General features: G+C 34.5%; 1 protein-coding gene across 2 annotated transcripts; it reads right to left on the bottom strand.

The window, feature by feature from the left end:
- Positions 1-1,765: 1,765 nt before the first annotated feature.
- On the bottom strand, positions 1,766-12,858 carry LOC124985209 (ankyrin repeat domain-containing protein 26-like). 2 transcript variants are annotated; one of them, XM_047553722.1, is made up of 6 exons: positions 12,596-12,858; positions 11,201-11,257; positions 10,736-10,766; positions 10,283-10,424; positions 3,595-3,817; positions 1,766-2,127 (listed from the first exon to the last, which is right to left on the bottom strand). In XM_047553722.1, the coding sequence occupies exons 2-6, from the start codon at positions 11,254-11,256 to the stop codon at positions 1,893-1,895; spliced, it is 687 nt and encodes a 228-aa protein (XP_047409678.1). In that variant the 5' UTR covers position 11,257; positions 12,596-12,858; the 3' UTR covers positions 1,766-1,892. The 2 variants fall into 2 exon arrangements, with proteins under 2 accessions (XP_047409678.1, XP_047409679.1); XM_047553723.1 differs by lacking the exon at positions 11,201-11,257.
- Between the last annotated feature and the right edge of the window lie 3,280 nt (positions 12,859-16,138).

Raw genomic sequence — 16,138 nt, 5'->3', positions numbered from 1 at the left:
CTTGGAGGAAACTCTCTTTCTTGTCAAAATGGAGGAAAGGATAGCCAAACTAAAGTTTCTGTTGGCTGCACTGTTCTTCCTTGCTTACTAGTGGGACTTATAAGCAGACCTCCATGTTAACATGCCAAGGGGGTAAAAATCACTGCCCCAAACTAGAACATCTATTGTTTGTAGCAATGGTTTGGAGATTATGAGAAAATCATGGATTGCCATGAAATATACTAAAAGTCTTTTCTCTGGCTGAAGCCATTGTGAAAGGGACTACTGAACTGCAGAAAAGATGAGTTGAAATAAGAGTGTTACTTTATCCAATGGGATAAAAATGCCCTGTCCCCAAAATATTAAGGATATAATGACTTTAAAATTCTCTACACATTCCCTGATGCATATAGCTTTTGTTTAAAGTATGCACACATATGAATGCATGCACATACATGTTTGAAAACAAGAAAGTAATCAGGAATCATTTGTATTTTGCATATCTATCTCTGTCATTTGCAAGAATGATTTGTCAGAATACCATCTTATAATGTTTTAGCACACTATTACATTGTGGTGGGACTGCAAACTATTAAAACTACTCTGGAAAGCAATGTGGAGATTACTCAAAAAACTAGGAATGGAATCACCATAAGATACAGCTATCACACTCTCCCACTCCTCACTGTATACCCAAAAGATCTAAAATTGGCATACCATAGCAATACACTTCAGTGCTTATAGAGGAAAAATTCACAGTAGCCAAACTGTGGAACCAGTCCAGGTGTCCATCAATGGATGAATGGATTAAGAAAATGTGGTAAATATACACAATGGAGTTTTACTCAGCCATAAAAAAGAATGAAAGAATGGCATTTGCCAGTAAGGGGGTGGAAATGGGGAAAATCATGCTAAGGGAAATAAACCAGACTGACAAAATCAAAGGTTGAATGTTTTCTTTCATCTGTGGAAGCTAGAACAAAATAAGGGAAAGAAGGCAATGGGGGAGGGGATGAGAAACCATAAAGATACAGGAAAGAATAGTGAAGTAGATGTAGGTGAATGAGAGGAAAGAAGGAAGGAAAAGGGGAAGATAAATGGAATGAATTTAACAAAATTGTGATATAATCATATATAAAGAAACAAAGAGAATTTCACTTTCATGCATATGTAAAAGAAAGGATGTTTAATAGAGAAGAGAGGGAGGATAGAGAAGGAGGAAGTGAGGAAGAGGGGGAATGGGGCTTGAAATCAAATTCCTTGCAGATGAGACTGAGTCAAAACCCAAATGCTATGTATAATTATGGTCCTCTGATAAAAATATAAAGAAGGAGCCTTCATCCCACATGGATATATCAAGGAACTTTATCCCACATGGATAGCTCAAATTTTAATCACATAAATGACAGTTAAATTTTCAGAGCAAAAACATATCTTAAATGCAGACTGAGGCAGTATCATGAAATACAACATTTTACAAAACTTTTAACAAATGTCTTGATATTTTCAAAGTGATTTAGCCTGTTTTATAACATAAAAGCCTAAATTAACAATTATGTTGGTGAATTAACCCCACTCACCTTCCATTACTACATTCAGAAATCATGTTGAGCATCTATTAGATGTCAACATTTGCAATAAAAAAATGCCATCACTTAACTTTAGGATGAGATGGTCTTTTGTTTTAAACCTAAATAATGTAGTCAGGCATAGCATAACAATGCTTTGTTAGACAACAGACTGGATATGTAAGAGTAATATACTCATAAGAGTATAATGTGTGGTAGACATCTTCAGTTCTTTGCATGGTGTGAGTGCAAGTTTATGATTGCATAATAATGAGATTATTACTGAACAATACATTTCTTAGGTCTTATCCCAATCATTAAGTGAAACATGACATATATAGTAAATTATACAAATATCATAATTAATGTTAAAATAAAGTAAGAAATTTGAAACTTTACCTGAAATAACTTATTTCTTGAAGTATTCAGGTTCCTATCTCTTATTGTATGAAGGACTTCAAGTTCTCCTTTTAGTTCCCTTTCAGTATTATGATCCCCTTCTCCTTCTCTTAACAGGTTAATTTTTTTAAAAACATAATCAGAATCTCTTGTCTTTGTAATTGCTTCTTGCACGTAACATCTGCAGTTAAATAGATTATCTTAAAATTCATTTTGTTAGAAAGTAAAAAGTACATGTTGTGATCTGTCTCTTTGTATGTTATTATCCTAATAAAATTTGCGTTCTCAAGTTTCCCTACTTGTATTCATGTTTTACTTTCTTCTTCAATCTTTCTCAAAGGAGATATATCTATATATAGATATGGCAGATTTAGACATAGAAAGGTAATAAAGAACCTTTCATTACTGGGCAATATTCTGTTACAATTAACTCTGGTAGAAATTATGCAAAAGAAATTTTGAGATAATTCCATAAATTGACAAGTTGAAAGTTTTTATTATTTACTTTCTTACAAAATGAATTTTAAGATAACCTATTTAGCTTTCAACTTGTCAATTAACAGGAATCATGCAAACTCATGATTCCTCCTCAAGCCTAAATCTAATTCAAAGCTGTTTTGAAAATTATTTACAAACCAGTTTAGAAGTTTACTAGAAATAAGGTTTTATCTTAATTTAACATTAAGTGTACCCCTAGAAACGATTCACAGTACTAGAGAGTATCTTCCCATGTTTTCATACAGCACATATCAGCACAGTACTATAACCCAAGGCTAGTCTAAGGACTCTTAATTCCTGTTATTGCACTTTTAATCATTTATTTTTTTATTTAAAATTTCAAGTGATCTTCATTATTATGTACTTTATAAGCAACTTAAAATCAGCCTTGGAAAAAGACAGGACCACTATTTAATCCAATAAGAGAGAGTAAAATGTTCTTTTACCAGAGAAATTGAAAATAATTTTACTTATGTATGAGAGAAGTTGAATAAACTCATCAGTAATCACTTTTCAGTTCATATTTTCTTTCATGGGTCTTAAGAATAAAACAGTACCAGGGGATGTAGTTCAGCAGTAGCACACCTACCCCCTTGAACACCCAGAAGAAAAAAATATATATAATTTTTCAAAACATGTTTCTTGGTTGAGGAAAATGCCCATTTCATTCTCTGTTGGAACTGTGAATTCACTTAAACTTTCTAGAGTACAATTTAGAAACCCTGATCAAATGCTTTTTTAAAAAATGACTCTAGTCAAATCTACTTTGAAGAATTTAGTCAAAATAAACATGTAGAAAATGATTTCTATAAATGAGGCTTCTTAAAGTGATGATTGCCATACAAAATTTTTTGTAAATGAATGAAAGACAACCCAAATCTTTATCTGTAACAAAATACTGAGAGTCATGTAAAGTGGGCTTCCATGTAGCCAGTAACATTGTCACTGGGGAGAATAAGCATTTAATTGGTAGAAGTAATCATTCCTACCAAGTTGTGATTATGTCCAAGATTTTCACACTCCAGAATAGTAACTTGACTTCCTTATGAAATGCCAAAAGGTAATTCAGGGAATACTAAAAGTCCCCTATGTATCTGTAGTTAATTTTAAAAAATCATTCAAACATTTCTCTAAATTTAGAATATCATACATCAAATTTGAGAGTTTATGTCTCCACTCTGCTTTTTCATGTTGTAGCTTGGGTTTTACTTTTTTGGCTTCCAACAGCTCCATTTTTAGTTCATAAACTTCATTTTCCATTTTTGCAAGTTTTTCTATAAGCGGGACACTGTGCAAGCAGTGACATTTTTTATGTTCTATTGTTCTTTGAGATGAAATAATTGCATCCTTGATTTCAGATAGGCTAACAGAATCTGTATAAGGGAGAGAACAAGATAGAAGTAAAATATTTAAATATTTTTCATACATGAAGGACTTACATTTTCACAGGAACTCATTCATGCACCGAACAAATATGCAGAGTGCCTACAATTTCAGGCACAATATAATATATTCTGCAGAAAAACCTATCAGATGAGACTCATGTTCTTCTTTAGCTTAAAGTATAGAGGTGAAGACAGACAAATAAATGCATAATGTAAGGAAATTTGAGTTTTGTGTTCACATAATGGAATCAGATCTACAGAAAAATTTCCCTGAGGAAAATATGGCTACCCAGAGAAATGAAGAATGATCAGGAAGTTGTTGGATAGAGGGTGAAGAAGAGCATTCCAGTCCACACACAGCATGTACTGAAACTCTATTACAATCTGCTTCTGGCCAAGATGGAGTAACAGGCTCTGCTTCCTGAGCCCACCTGAAACTACCAAAACCCAAACAGGCAAAATACATTAAATAGAAATTTTTGAGACAGGCAAAGAGGACAGTGTTCCCCAGTAGACAGGAAACAAATGATGTAAGCTCTGCAAGTGTGCCATCTCCCTGTTGTGAGGCAGCTTCCCCGCCCTGACTCAAGGAGAAGAAGCAGAAGTAGAGTCCATCAGCCTCCCTGGGCTGAGGTGATGGAGCTGGGATTCTGGTAAAACCAAGACACAGAGAGATCACAGGACAGAGCAGGAGAAGAGAAAGTCATACAGAGGAAGAGTCCTGGAGGTCTGCAGAGGGTCCCCTTTGAATATTTAGAAGACCAATGGACAACAAACACATGAGTGCCAAGAAGCAACTGAGACCAAAGGGAAAAGCACTGCAAAAGATCAGAGGAAACTGCCTTCTGTTCATGGAGTGTCAGGAGCAGTGTCTCTTCCTATCAGTCTGTGGAATATCAGAAATGTCACAGGACATGGGTGGAGTCATCAGCGAGTTCCAGTAGTGGAGAATTCATGACCAACTGATCAACTGACAAATCATAAAAGCAGGACTGAGAAGAACCAAGCTCATTATCAATAACCTAACTGAATCCTGAAATAAAATTAAAAAAAAAAAAAAAGGGCCAGGAAGATGGAGAGTTCAAAGCCAGCCTCAGCAACTTAGCGAGGCACCTAGAACTCAGTGAGACCCTGTCTCTAAAAAAATACAAAATAGGGCTACGGATGTGGCTCAGTGGTTGAGTGCCTTTCAATTCAATCCCTAGTACCACCCCCCCAAAAAAAAAGCAAAAAAATTTAAGAATCAAAGTAAACATTTGTCTCTTCAATAAACACAAGGGTTTCAAGGTTGCTTTAGGGCATTAGAACAACCCACTGCCCATACATGTAAAAATCACTTGGGTCAACCATAGGTTGAAAAAGCAAAGGAGGAAGAGACCCATGTAGCAGAAAACACTGTCAGCATCCATTTTACAATATTTACAGCATTAATGGGCATACTCACGACTGTGAGGAATAATGTCTATACAAGTTTTTCACTACTGCTTTGTTGTTGAAAATAGCAAAATTTTGGAAACAACCTAAATGTCCCATCTATTGAGAACTGGTTAAATAAATGAGGATGTTTCCATATAATGAGTTCTCTGTGGCCATAAAACAATGAGGAAGCCCTTTATGTGCTGATAATATACAACATTCTCTAAGACATATTGTTGAGTGAGAAAAGTAAGGCACAGAACACTTTATAAAGTACATGCCACTTGTAGAAAGAATGGAGAATGGTATATACATATAATTGCATATGTAAAAACATCTCCCAATAGAAATCTAAGAATCTGGCAACACTGGTAGTAGGGAGGGAGCTGAGTGATTTGGGGACTCCTTATGAATTTTGAAACATGCGACCGTGTGTCACTTATTTTAGAATGTAAATAAAATTGGATTTTTAAATAAAAAAGGAGATTAGGTGGCATGAAAGATCTAATTTTAAAAGAAATGCAAATCACACGTGTAGGGAGGAAAACTGACAGAAATCAAAGAGCATGATGACAGTTAAGCCCAACTACATTAACCATTGAACAAAACAGGTTTGAACTCTGTTGTTTGTCTTATACACAGATTTTTTTTTTCCTTAGGAAATTAGAAACAATTTTTAAAAACTCAGAGAAGTCAGATGTTATAGTTCATAACTGCACTCACAATTTTGTAGTCACCTCCTATGGGTATTGAAGTGAACTCAAGTGTCATGTGCATCTGCTTAAAAGGCCACCTGGGACTAATCATCTCCATGGGAGCAGTTTGTCTCCAGTAAACTGGCTATCACTGTACAAAGTGATCCCTCACATTTTTTTGTATATTTTTCCCCATATACATCAACTTTAACCCACAAAATATTTTAATTGTTTATATTATGAAGAAACCTTTGGTCAACAGCAGTCTACTAGTAACTACGATTTTGGAGGGTTCAAATATACACTCAGATTTTTTGACTGCACAGCTGGTTGGCACTCCTAACCCCAACACTGCTCAAGGGCCAAATGTATATAACAATCATGTTAAATCAAAAAGGTCTAACAACTTCAATAAAAAGACAGGTTGTTAGTATGGACAAAATAGTCTGATTCAACTAACACTTCCTAGAAGAAATATGCTTCCTGCAACCATATGCTTCCCATTTCCCATGAGAAATACTTTTTAATATAGATACAAATTGACTAAACATGTGACACAAGATAAACCACACTGACACTTGAGAGAAGATGACTTAACAGGAATGGCTATTTAAAGATCAAATTAGATTTCATAGTATAAAACCCTAACAGCAATAACCATGGGCATTTCACAGTGATAAAAGTTCAATTAATAAAGAATGTACACAATCTTCAATGTTTTTGTACCCAAACAGATGCAAAAAGCTGATTGAATTACAAACAGAAATAAGCAAATTTACAATTATCATCTGAGGGGCCAAAGCCCCTTACTCAACAAGTGAGAGTCTGATGGGTGGACATGTTTGACTCCATGGAAATGTTATAGGCCAGGGCATTATGGGCGATGACTATAAACAGACTCCATTTTACCTTGAGACTCCATGTTAATGTTGTAAATGCTTCTCACATGGGGACACCCCCACCTCTGTACACATGAACAGTTGCTTAGCATGACTTGTTTGGCAATACAAAATGATGAAATGGCAATTCTTGTGTAATGAAATTGTTCTCTTTTTGATTCCTAGTTTCCTAAACAATGTACCATGTTAATGGTGATGTCAACAGCAATTGTTTAGATGTTAGTAACCATTCATTAGTTTGCACCTACGTAAGGTTATTTTGACTCACTTCCCCCTCTGCTAATGATTTCAGATCCCATGATGTTAGTATGTAATTTTGACTCACAGCAACAGACACTTATGATTGATGTACTGGATTTATGGTATAAAACCCCAGCAACTCTATGGTCAGGGCTGTTTTCCAATAGCCATTTTTGGGGCATTGTGTGACACTCAGTTGGCTGGCTTAATAAAGACTCTCAAATTTGGACTTCTCAGTGGTGATCAGTCTGTTCTTAAGTTGCACCCCACAACAACAGAAAAAGTAGGCAGGAAGTCAGCAAGAAAGTATGAGCTCAACACCAACTTTCTTCTCACCAATATGGAACACATGCTAAGATTATAAAATGAATTGCAAAGATTGTCATAATGATTTAATCATGCACACTATCAGATCAGAAATCAACAACAAAAATATGTCTGGCAAATGTCATAAAATAATTCTTTCTTTTGACTGATTAATAGGCCATTGTGTGTGTGTGTGTGTGTGTGTGTGTGTGTGTGCGCGTGCTTGTATGTGTGTATATTCCATTTTCTTTTTCCATTAATCTGCTGGAGGGCACCTAGTTTGGTTTTATAAGAATTGTTCTCCAGAAAGAATTTTGCATGATTCTAAAAGAGATGAAATATATCTGAAGTGACATATTTGAATCACACCTATCTTACTAATGCACATTGTATCTATGCATTGAAATGTCACAGTTTACCCCATCAATATGTCCAATTACTGTGTCAGCTAAAAGTAAAATGGTTTAACAAGGAATTAAAATGTTGTGACACAAATGGCAGTATCTGTGATTGAACAAATACATAAGTTAGACTTCATCAAAATTTAAAACTGAAGTTCTTAAAAGAACCTATTAAGGAGAAAGTATCAAACCACAAAGTGGTGAAAACTTCATCCAAAAAGAACAGCTAATAGTGGGATGGTATTCAGACCACATAACAAACTCTCCAAACTCATCAAATAATGAAGACACTAATTTTTTAAGTGGTAAGAGACAGTGAAAAGAATGACAAAATTTCCTATGCACATTTTTGAATACACCACAGTGAATCTCAACACTGTGTACATCCACAAGACTGGAAAACTAAGTGGAATAAGATATATTCCATGCTTGTGCAAATATATCAAACTCAATTCTATTGTCATGTATAACTAAAAAGAACAAGTAAAGAAAGAGAATTGAAAGGTTAAATGACCAAAAACTTATCCAAATTAATAATAAGCACATGGAAATATGCTCAAAATTATTGGTCATTAGTGTAACACATATTGAAAGCATACTGATGTGTGCATGTGTGCAGAGCACCCCCATTAGAATGATATAATTATTAAAAGTTGATGATACTCTGTGATATTGATGATAGGGAAGAATGGGACTTCTCATACTGTGGGCATAGAAAATGGTAGAAATATTTTGGAAAACAGTTTGAGAGTTTCTTAATCAGGGAATATACAGGGGCATGAGGAATATTTTGTGAGTAAGAGTTTCTTAACTGTTTTTTTCATGTGTTCTTTTCATTATACATGACAGTAGAATGAATTTTAGGAAATTGTAATACATAGAATGTAACTTATTTCTCTTTAGGAGCCAGTTCTTGTGCCTGTACATGATGCAGTTACTCTTATCATGTATTCAAATACAAGGCCAGGAAAGTTCTGTCTGATTAATTCTACTGTCTTTCCTATTCCCCTCCCCACTTCTTCCATTTGTTCCCCTTTGTCTAATCTGATGGATTCCTATTCTTCCTTTCCACACAATCCCTTATTCTGGGTTAGCATCCATGTATCAGAGAGAACTTTTGGCCTTTGACTTTTTGGAAAATGAATTATTTCACTTAGCATGATATTCTTCAGTTCTATCCGTTTACTGGCAAGTACCATTATTTTCATTCTTTATTATGACTGAGTAATATTCCATTGCATATATATACCAAATTTTCTTTATAAATTCACCCACTAAAGGACACCTAGGTTGTTTCCATACCTTACCTATTGTGAGTTGATCTGCTATAAACATTGATGTTTATCAATGTTGTAGTATGCTGATTTTATCTCCTTTTGTATACACCAAAGACTGGGGTAACTAGTAAAAATGGTGGTTCCATTCTAACTTTTCTGAGGAATCTCCACACTGATTTCCAGAGTGGTTGCACCAATTTTCAACCCCACCAGCAATGTATGAGTGTTTCCTTTCCCCCACAACCGCACCAACATTTATTGTTGCTTGTATTCTTGATTGTTGCCATTATAACTGAAGTGAGATGGAATCTCAGTGTTTTTTTTGGAGCAGGTACCAGGGATTGAACTCAGAGGTACTCGACCACTGAGCCACATATCCAGCCCTATTTTGTATTTTATTTAGAGACAAGGCCTCACTGAAGTTGTTTAGCACTTCACTTTTGTTGAGGCTTGCTTTGAACTCAAGATTCACTGGCCTCAGCCTCCTGAGCTGCTGAGTTTACAGAAGTGCACCACTGCACCCAGCTGATTGTAGTTTTAATTTGCTTTTCTGCAATTGCTACAGATGTTGAATATTTGGATTATGGTGTTTAAGCATGTTTTTAATACATATGTCAAAACTTGTCAAACTGCACACTTTATATATGCTCTGTTTAATATATTTCAATAGTATTTCACTAAAGCTTTTGAAAGCATAAAGCTGCACTGCAAGGACAAACATCAAAGACACTGGTTAGGATGCAGCAATGCAGGATAAAGCCAGAGGACTGAAATCTTTAGCCTTATAGCAAAGATAAGTGAGAGCCAGGTTTCAAAGGAAGGGTTAACATGATCAAATCTGAACTCTAAAAAATGTGTAATTATGACAGCAGTCTTGAGCATAGTTTCACAAGGCCACACAACAGGAAAAACAGGTCAAGGTTTACTGCAGGCTTCTGATAGAGACAATGGTACCCTGACAAGATAATGGTCAAGGCACAAGAGAGCAACGCAGCCAATAATAGTAGTTGGAATGCCATTCACAAAGAAAAGTGCAGTTGGAATTATCATAGCTCTCTGGCTGAGAGTGTAATGTAGTTCTCCATCTATTTTAATACAAAGTATATTTCTGACAGGAACAGACATAACACATCACTGCTCCATGGTGCCGTGCTCAGCAATGTATGCATCTATTACTATAATATACATGAAAGGCCTAATTTTTATGCAAAGTTCGTACCTTTACATGATGTTTTGTGTTGTTCAATCAACAGCAAAATTTTCTCATAGTTAGGGTCAGCCAACTCAAAATCCTTTGAGGCTGTTTCAGATGACTGACTTAAGTTATTAAGGTCTTCCATGGCATGGGCTTGTTTTTTGACCTGTAAACATAATATGATTTGAAAATATCCTCCAAATATATATACCATGTACCAAATTCATAGAGGGAACAATTTTCTGTCATTTTATATGCAAAAACACAGGTGCTTGTAAAAGAGCTAGTTTCTGTCAAAAGGATACTTTTATCAATGGTGACTGTTTCTTATTCACTTTCTCAAAGTAGAAGTCTTTACCTAAAAATAGATTCTCTACTTTTCCAGGTTACATTTTACAATATAGTTTTACACTGAATCACCTAGCCTTTCACAGTGTATTTTTCAATACAATACTCTTTTATTATTTTTAACCATACCTTTTCTTCATTAGATGTTTTTTCTCTGAGCCTACGAAAAGAAAAAAACACACACATAAAACCTTTTCAGGTACATATTAATATGTAAATAAGGATATCTAGTACCTTTGTATATAAAATATCTACATTTTTAATTCATTTCTCCTATTCATAAATTCTACAGGCTATTTAAATTTCGATTATAAACAGAAAGAGTAACACTAAGGAGCAAAATAATACTAGCCATAAGATCATAATAAAACCAAAATTTAAATCACACTTTTGACAGTCAAAGCCAAAGTATCATGTTACATGCATTATTTGATAGAAATAAATACAAAAGTTTTATTATAATGAAAATAAAAGACAAATTTTTACCAAGGACTCAAACCCATTAGTAAAATATGACTTAAATCCTTCTACAAGAGAAAATCTTTTTGTATAACTTCAAGAGTTAGGTTTTCAAAACCTGTGCATGTTACTTACACTCCACATGGGTTCAGATTATTTTCATCTTCACAATTCCATAAGGCAGGTAGCATACTAGGATTTCATAAGAGAAGAAAGTAGGCAAAGAAAGGGTAAGTAGCTTGCTCAAAGGAAGCAAACCCAGGATATAGGTTTCAGGTTTTAAAACATGTGTTTCACAATAAGCTGCAAAAGTGTTATAAGAGAGATAACAGCAGATCAACCTACATTATCATTTCTTATCTGGTTATAATTATAAACAATAATTTCTGAATCTTGCCATTATTTTTAAAATAAAGAGTTTAGACCAAATCAATTTTGGACACCTAGTTTAGTTTCAATTAACTAAAGATTTATTTTTTCTAAAGAAATATATCAACAGGCATCTTTATCTATTCAACAGTTTATTTATACATTTCACAAATACTTTCTCAGCACAGAATCCATTTTTAAAGACACTGTTGGTATGGGGAAACAAGGTTTGTATGCTTTAAAACTTTAAAATGCCAAAGCAATATTGGGTAGTAAGTTGTCAATTGCTCACATTTCTGTTGGGTACAAACAAAAGCTTCCATTTTCCTCAAACACCTATTAAGTTGATACACCTGGTATTTTAGAGTACCATACAAAAAAATCATAGCTACACATGATGATCCTCCCAAGAATTTGAACACAATTTCTTTAAGAGGTGTCATCAAACTGTTGTAAATATATTTAATTCTGAAATTATCAGTATGATATAGAACCAACCTCATTATTAAAATGAGTGCATACTACATTAGTTTATGGATATGACAATTTAACTATTTCCTTATTGATGAGTATTTATACTAGTTCCAATTTAATGATATGACAGTGCTATAATAAACACTCTTAATATTCATATTTATGTATATATTTGTATAAATGTCCTTAACATATATATTGTATATTTAATGTACATCTTATGCCTATTAGATATATTCACCTACTGTTTATTATGTATAACATGTAATGCTAGTCCTTAATATATGTGTGTCGGTAATGCATTTACAAGTCAACTTTTCCATTCCAAGAAGGCTCTAGTAATAGATGTAAAGCTTTTAGTTTTGAGGAATAATATTTTGAATCTTTGGTACATGCCACTAACGTACCCTTCCAAATGTGCTGACCAATTTAATGTAGGAACAGTGTATGAGAATGTCTTCTTCCTCATAGTTCCCAATGTTCATCATTACTTTGCAGATAAAATATTCATTAACACATTTGGAATAAAATCATATCTCATTGTTTATTTTCATTTTTCTGGAAACCTTCCAAGGTTGAATATCCCAGTTAAAGCTTAGTGTACCTTAATCATGAACTATGAGACCAAATGAAAATGAGATTTGGAGAATAACAATTATCTACTGTGAAATACTGCCACAGGCTTACCCGACATGTTCTTGAAACTTCCTAAGAGAAAAGCACTCATGGTCAGTTTTTCTGCTCTCTTTCTGTTCAGTTGATTCATCATCATAATCATCATCATGATCATCATCCTCTTCAGCACCTTCACACAGGTTTTGTGATGTGTCTCTTTCAGTTGGGTGCTCCTTGTTTTTTTCCTCAACCTTTAAGGAATGTTTGATACTAAGGGTAACTGCTACTTTTCAATAAGAAGGTTTCTTTTCTGTTTTCATCCTTGATTTTACCACCTGATTTTACTATATTTTACTATATTTAGTTTAACTGTCACTTCAACCCATAAAATATTCTGTGCTTCCTTTAATTTTCTAAAATGTCATTGAGAATTTTTGTAAATTCTGCTTTATTTTTGTTCAAGTGGAGAAAACAGAATTTTCCAAAATTTCAAATAGAACAATTGTTCATTCCATGTTTTCATTTTGATCCATTCTTTGCTATCTAACATTTACACTCCCTGTATGACTAGCAGATGCACAAAGAAAAGGACATGAAAGGAGTCCTCTTTTCTCTTTACTACCTGGATCTTACATGAATCATCCAGATTCAGGGACTGTGTCATTGTTGAGCCTCAGTAAAGACAGGAAGATTTCCCCTTTCTGCACTAGTCTTTCCCCCTTGCCTTTTGCAATTCTTTAGTCACTTGGATCCAGGGAGAGCAAAACAGTGAAGGTGCTCAATGCACTGTATGAACTAAAGTTTGCTGCAACAAAAGGAATAGCACAAACCTGCTGCCTTGTAACTGGAGTGCTGTAAAATGAGATGCTTCATGGACAGGTTATCTACATTAGCCCCATTACCTACTTGGGAGTAAATTCAAGAAAGTTTTAATGAGTCTGTCCAAGCTCCCAAGTGGCACTACCTAGCGTCTTGGTGGCATGGAAAGATGCCACAATTTCATAATGCTAGTTCAGATAAATTATCCAGAATTGCATACTAAACAGATATGTTAAGTGTGACCCAGGGAAAGTGAAGCAATGCTTTCTTGGAAGATGGGAAGCCTCCCAGTTCATATGCCACTACATTTGTTTTAAAAGTATATCTCTATATTTTTGTTTATATTTGAAACTCAGTGATCTTCATAAGTCCATGTTCTACATTAGTGTCAAGTCCAACATTTGGGACTGAGATTTAATGCTTCATTATGGAATAAAATCATACATACCAAAATTAACAAGTTTTCCAAAAAAAATCTTAAAATAAAGGGCTGACTGAAACAGAAACATTAAACAGTAGTGATATAAAAAATGCATAAGTATTGCAAGCACAAGGCCCTGGATTCAATCCCCAGCACAACAACAACAACAACAACAACAAAATGCAGAATTATATGTACTTGTCAAGAATGTTTAGAGTCCTTATACTAGAATTATAAGTTTCAATGGTCTGAATAAAACAGATGAATTTATACAGATGAAAGCACAATAAACAGATTAGTTTCACTGGAAAAAAATGTTACACCTCCCAAAACTAGGCTATGGATATATTCCATCTCAGTCATGACTTCCTTCCCCTGACATTTCCATTTTTTTGTTTAAATAAATGCCAATTAATCTTAGTTCATAGCAAAAACCAAACAAAAACACTTCAAGCTTATTACATTCTGTAAGCAACTTCCTCTATTCCTATTATGGTTCAGAAGATCATATGGTATAGGACTAAATCTTCCAGTTCATATGCACTTGGAAGACTGATTGACTTAAGCTGATGAAGAAGAAAGATCATGAGAATATTTTCCTGAATCCTATTTATGGAGAGAGCAACAAGCATCTATTTCTAGATACAATTTCATATTTAGATAACCCCATTTAGTACATGAGCTTTTTAAAAGCAGGAAATCAGAATATAATTGATAGAAAAACCAAGAGTAGCAACAAGAGCACATCTATCTCATTCTGAAGGTGAAATTTTGCTTTTTCTATTGCCAAGACCTCTACTTGTAAATGCCTATCTCATTCCTAAACTTTCACTTGCCTTGCAGTAATTGGTCATCTGGACATTCTTTCATTATTCTGTCACTATGTGGTAGATAGAATCTCACCTTTTCTAATTCAGTTCCCATGCTCTTATAGCTATCAGCACTGCAATGATCACATAGTAGCTTCTGGAACAAAATTTGGATTGATTTTGTTTTCTTATAAGTATCTTTAACAGTATAAATACTGGCCTTTTCATTTGAGTAATGTGATTCACTTCTTGGGAGTAGGTAAGATGTGAATCGAGATAGTTTTTTGGCTTACTACACCTAGGCATTTGTCCAACATTTAAATTCCAACTAGGAGTAATTATGTTCATGGTTGGTTTTATTTGCAGATCAAATTCTTGGTCTTCTTTCATTATAACTATAACAACTTCTGGGCTCCTTGCATTTTTATTTTCTGTATTATTATAAAATTCTCCTCCTCAGTGTTAGAAGCATGTTCACTTTCTAGTTGATCATTTTCAGGCTCTAATTTATTTTCACTTAGATGCATCTCAGAACATAATTTGTGAGAATGTTCCAGAGCATGTATGAGAAGGACATATATTTTCAAGACTGGGTTCTCTTTATTTAAGACATTCCTGCATTACTACAGAGACAGACAACCAGAAGCAAACTTTCCTAACAATCAAGTACAGGACTTGTCAAATTTGAGTGTGTTTTCTTTGACGTTATCACATATTAAGAGCCAATATTAATAGGCATCAAATAAGGCAGTGTGGTTGTGAAGGACCTGAGGAGCAAAAGCAGTTGGATTTTACTGTATGTCAGGAACATGGGCTTGGCAAGGTGAGCTGGGGGTCTCTCTGCCAGCACAGCTCGGCAGCCCCTCCACAGCCCCTTCTCACTCACATGATTATTTCACTAGATGCAGGAAAAGTATTTGACAAAATAAAGGTTAAAACCACAAGAAAAACAAAGGAGAGTAAAAACATGCCTCAACATTTTAAAAGTTCTTTTCTCTGCAAAATGGCCAACATTATGCTAGAAAGGAGAAAAACTGAAATCATTCCCCCCAAAATTGGAACAAGACAAGGATGCCCTCCTTTTACCACTTCTTAATAACATAGTCTACATCACTCTAGTCAGAGCTTTTAGGAAAATAAGAGAGAGAAAATGAATTCATACAGAAAAGTAAAACTAAACAGCTCACTTTGACAACAATATGATTCTCTCTTTAGAAGACCCTAAAAATGCACCAGAAACATTCTAGAACTCATGACCCCATGCAACAAACTAGCAGCATACAATATGAACACCCATAAATCAATTGCATAAGAGTAAACTCCAACAACTCATGACCACTAACACAGCACTGCTAAAGGTACTCAAAAGAGTCCTACATAGAAAAGAACAAGACAATGAGACAATAGAGCATGTGAAAGAATGAATATCACAAGAGAAGGGAAGCAAATGTGAATTAGGGGCAAATGCAATATTAAAAGTAAAACAAAATGGCACAAAGATATACACACCACTCTACAACTCATACTGAATGTACACGGACTTGATCCTTCAATTAAAAGACATTG

The sequence above is a fragment of the Sciurus carolinensis genome, chromosome 5 (assembly GCF_902686445.1).
Source record: "Sciurus carolinensis chromosome 5, mSciCar1.2, whole genome shotgun sequence".
In the NCBI taxonomy this organism is placed as follows: domain Eukaryota; kingdom Metazoa; phylum Chordata; class Mammalia; order Rodentia; family Sciuridae; genus Sciurus; species Sciurus carolinensis.
This window is presented reverse-complemented; position numbering and strand designations above follow the sequence as displayed.

Excerpts from the sequence above, each read along its gene's own strand:
- LOC124985209 (XM_047553722.1), bottom strand. The coding sequence starts at position 11,256 with ATGCTACCTGCCTTATGGAATTGTGAAGATGAAAATAATCTGAACCCA. Across the intron at positions 10,425-10,735 it reads AAACATCTAATGAAGAAAAG|GTCAAAAAACAAGCCCATGC; the intron begins GTATGGTTAAAA and ends TTATGTTTACAG. Across the intron at positions 3,818-10,282 it reads ACACAAAACATCATGTAAAG|ATTCTGTTAGCCTATCTGAA; the intron begins GTACGAACTTTG and ends TCCCTTATACAG.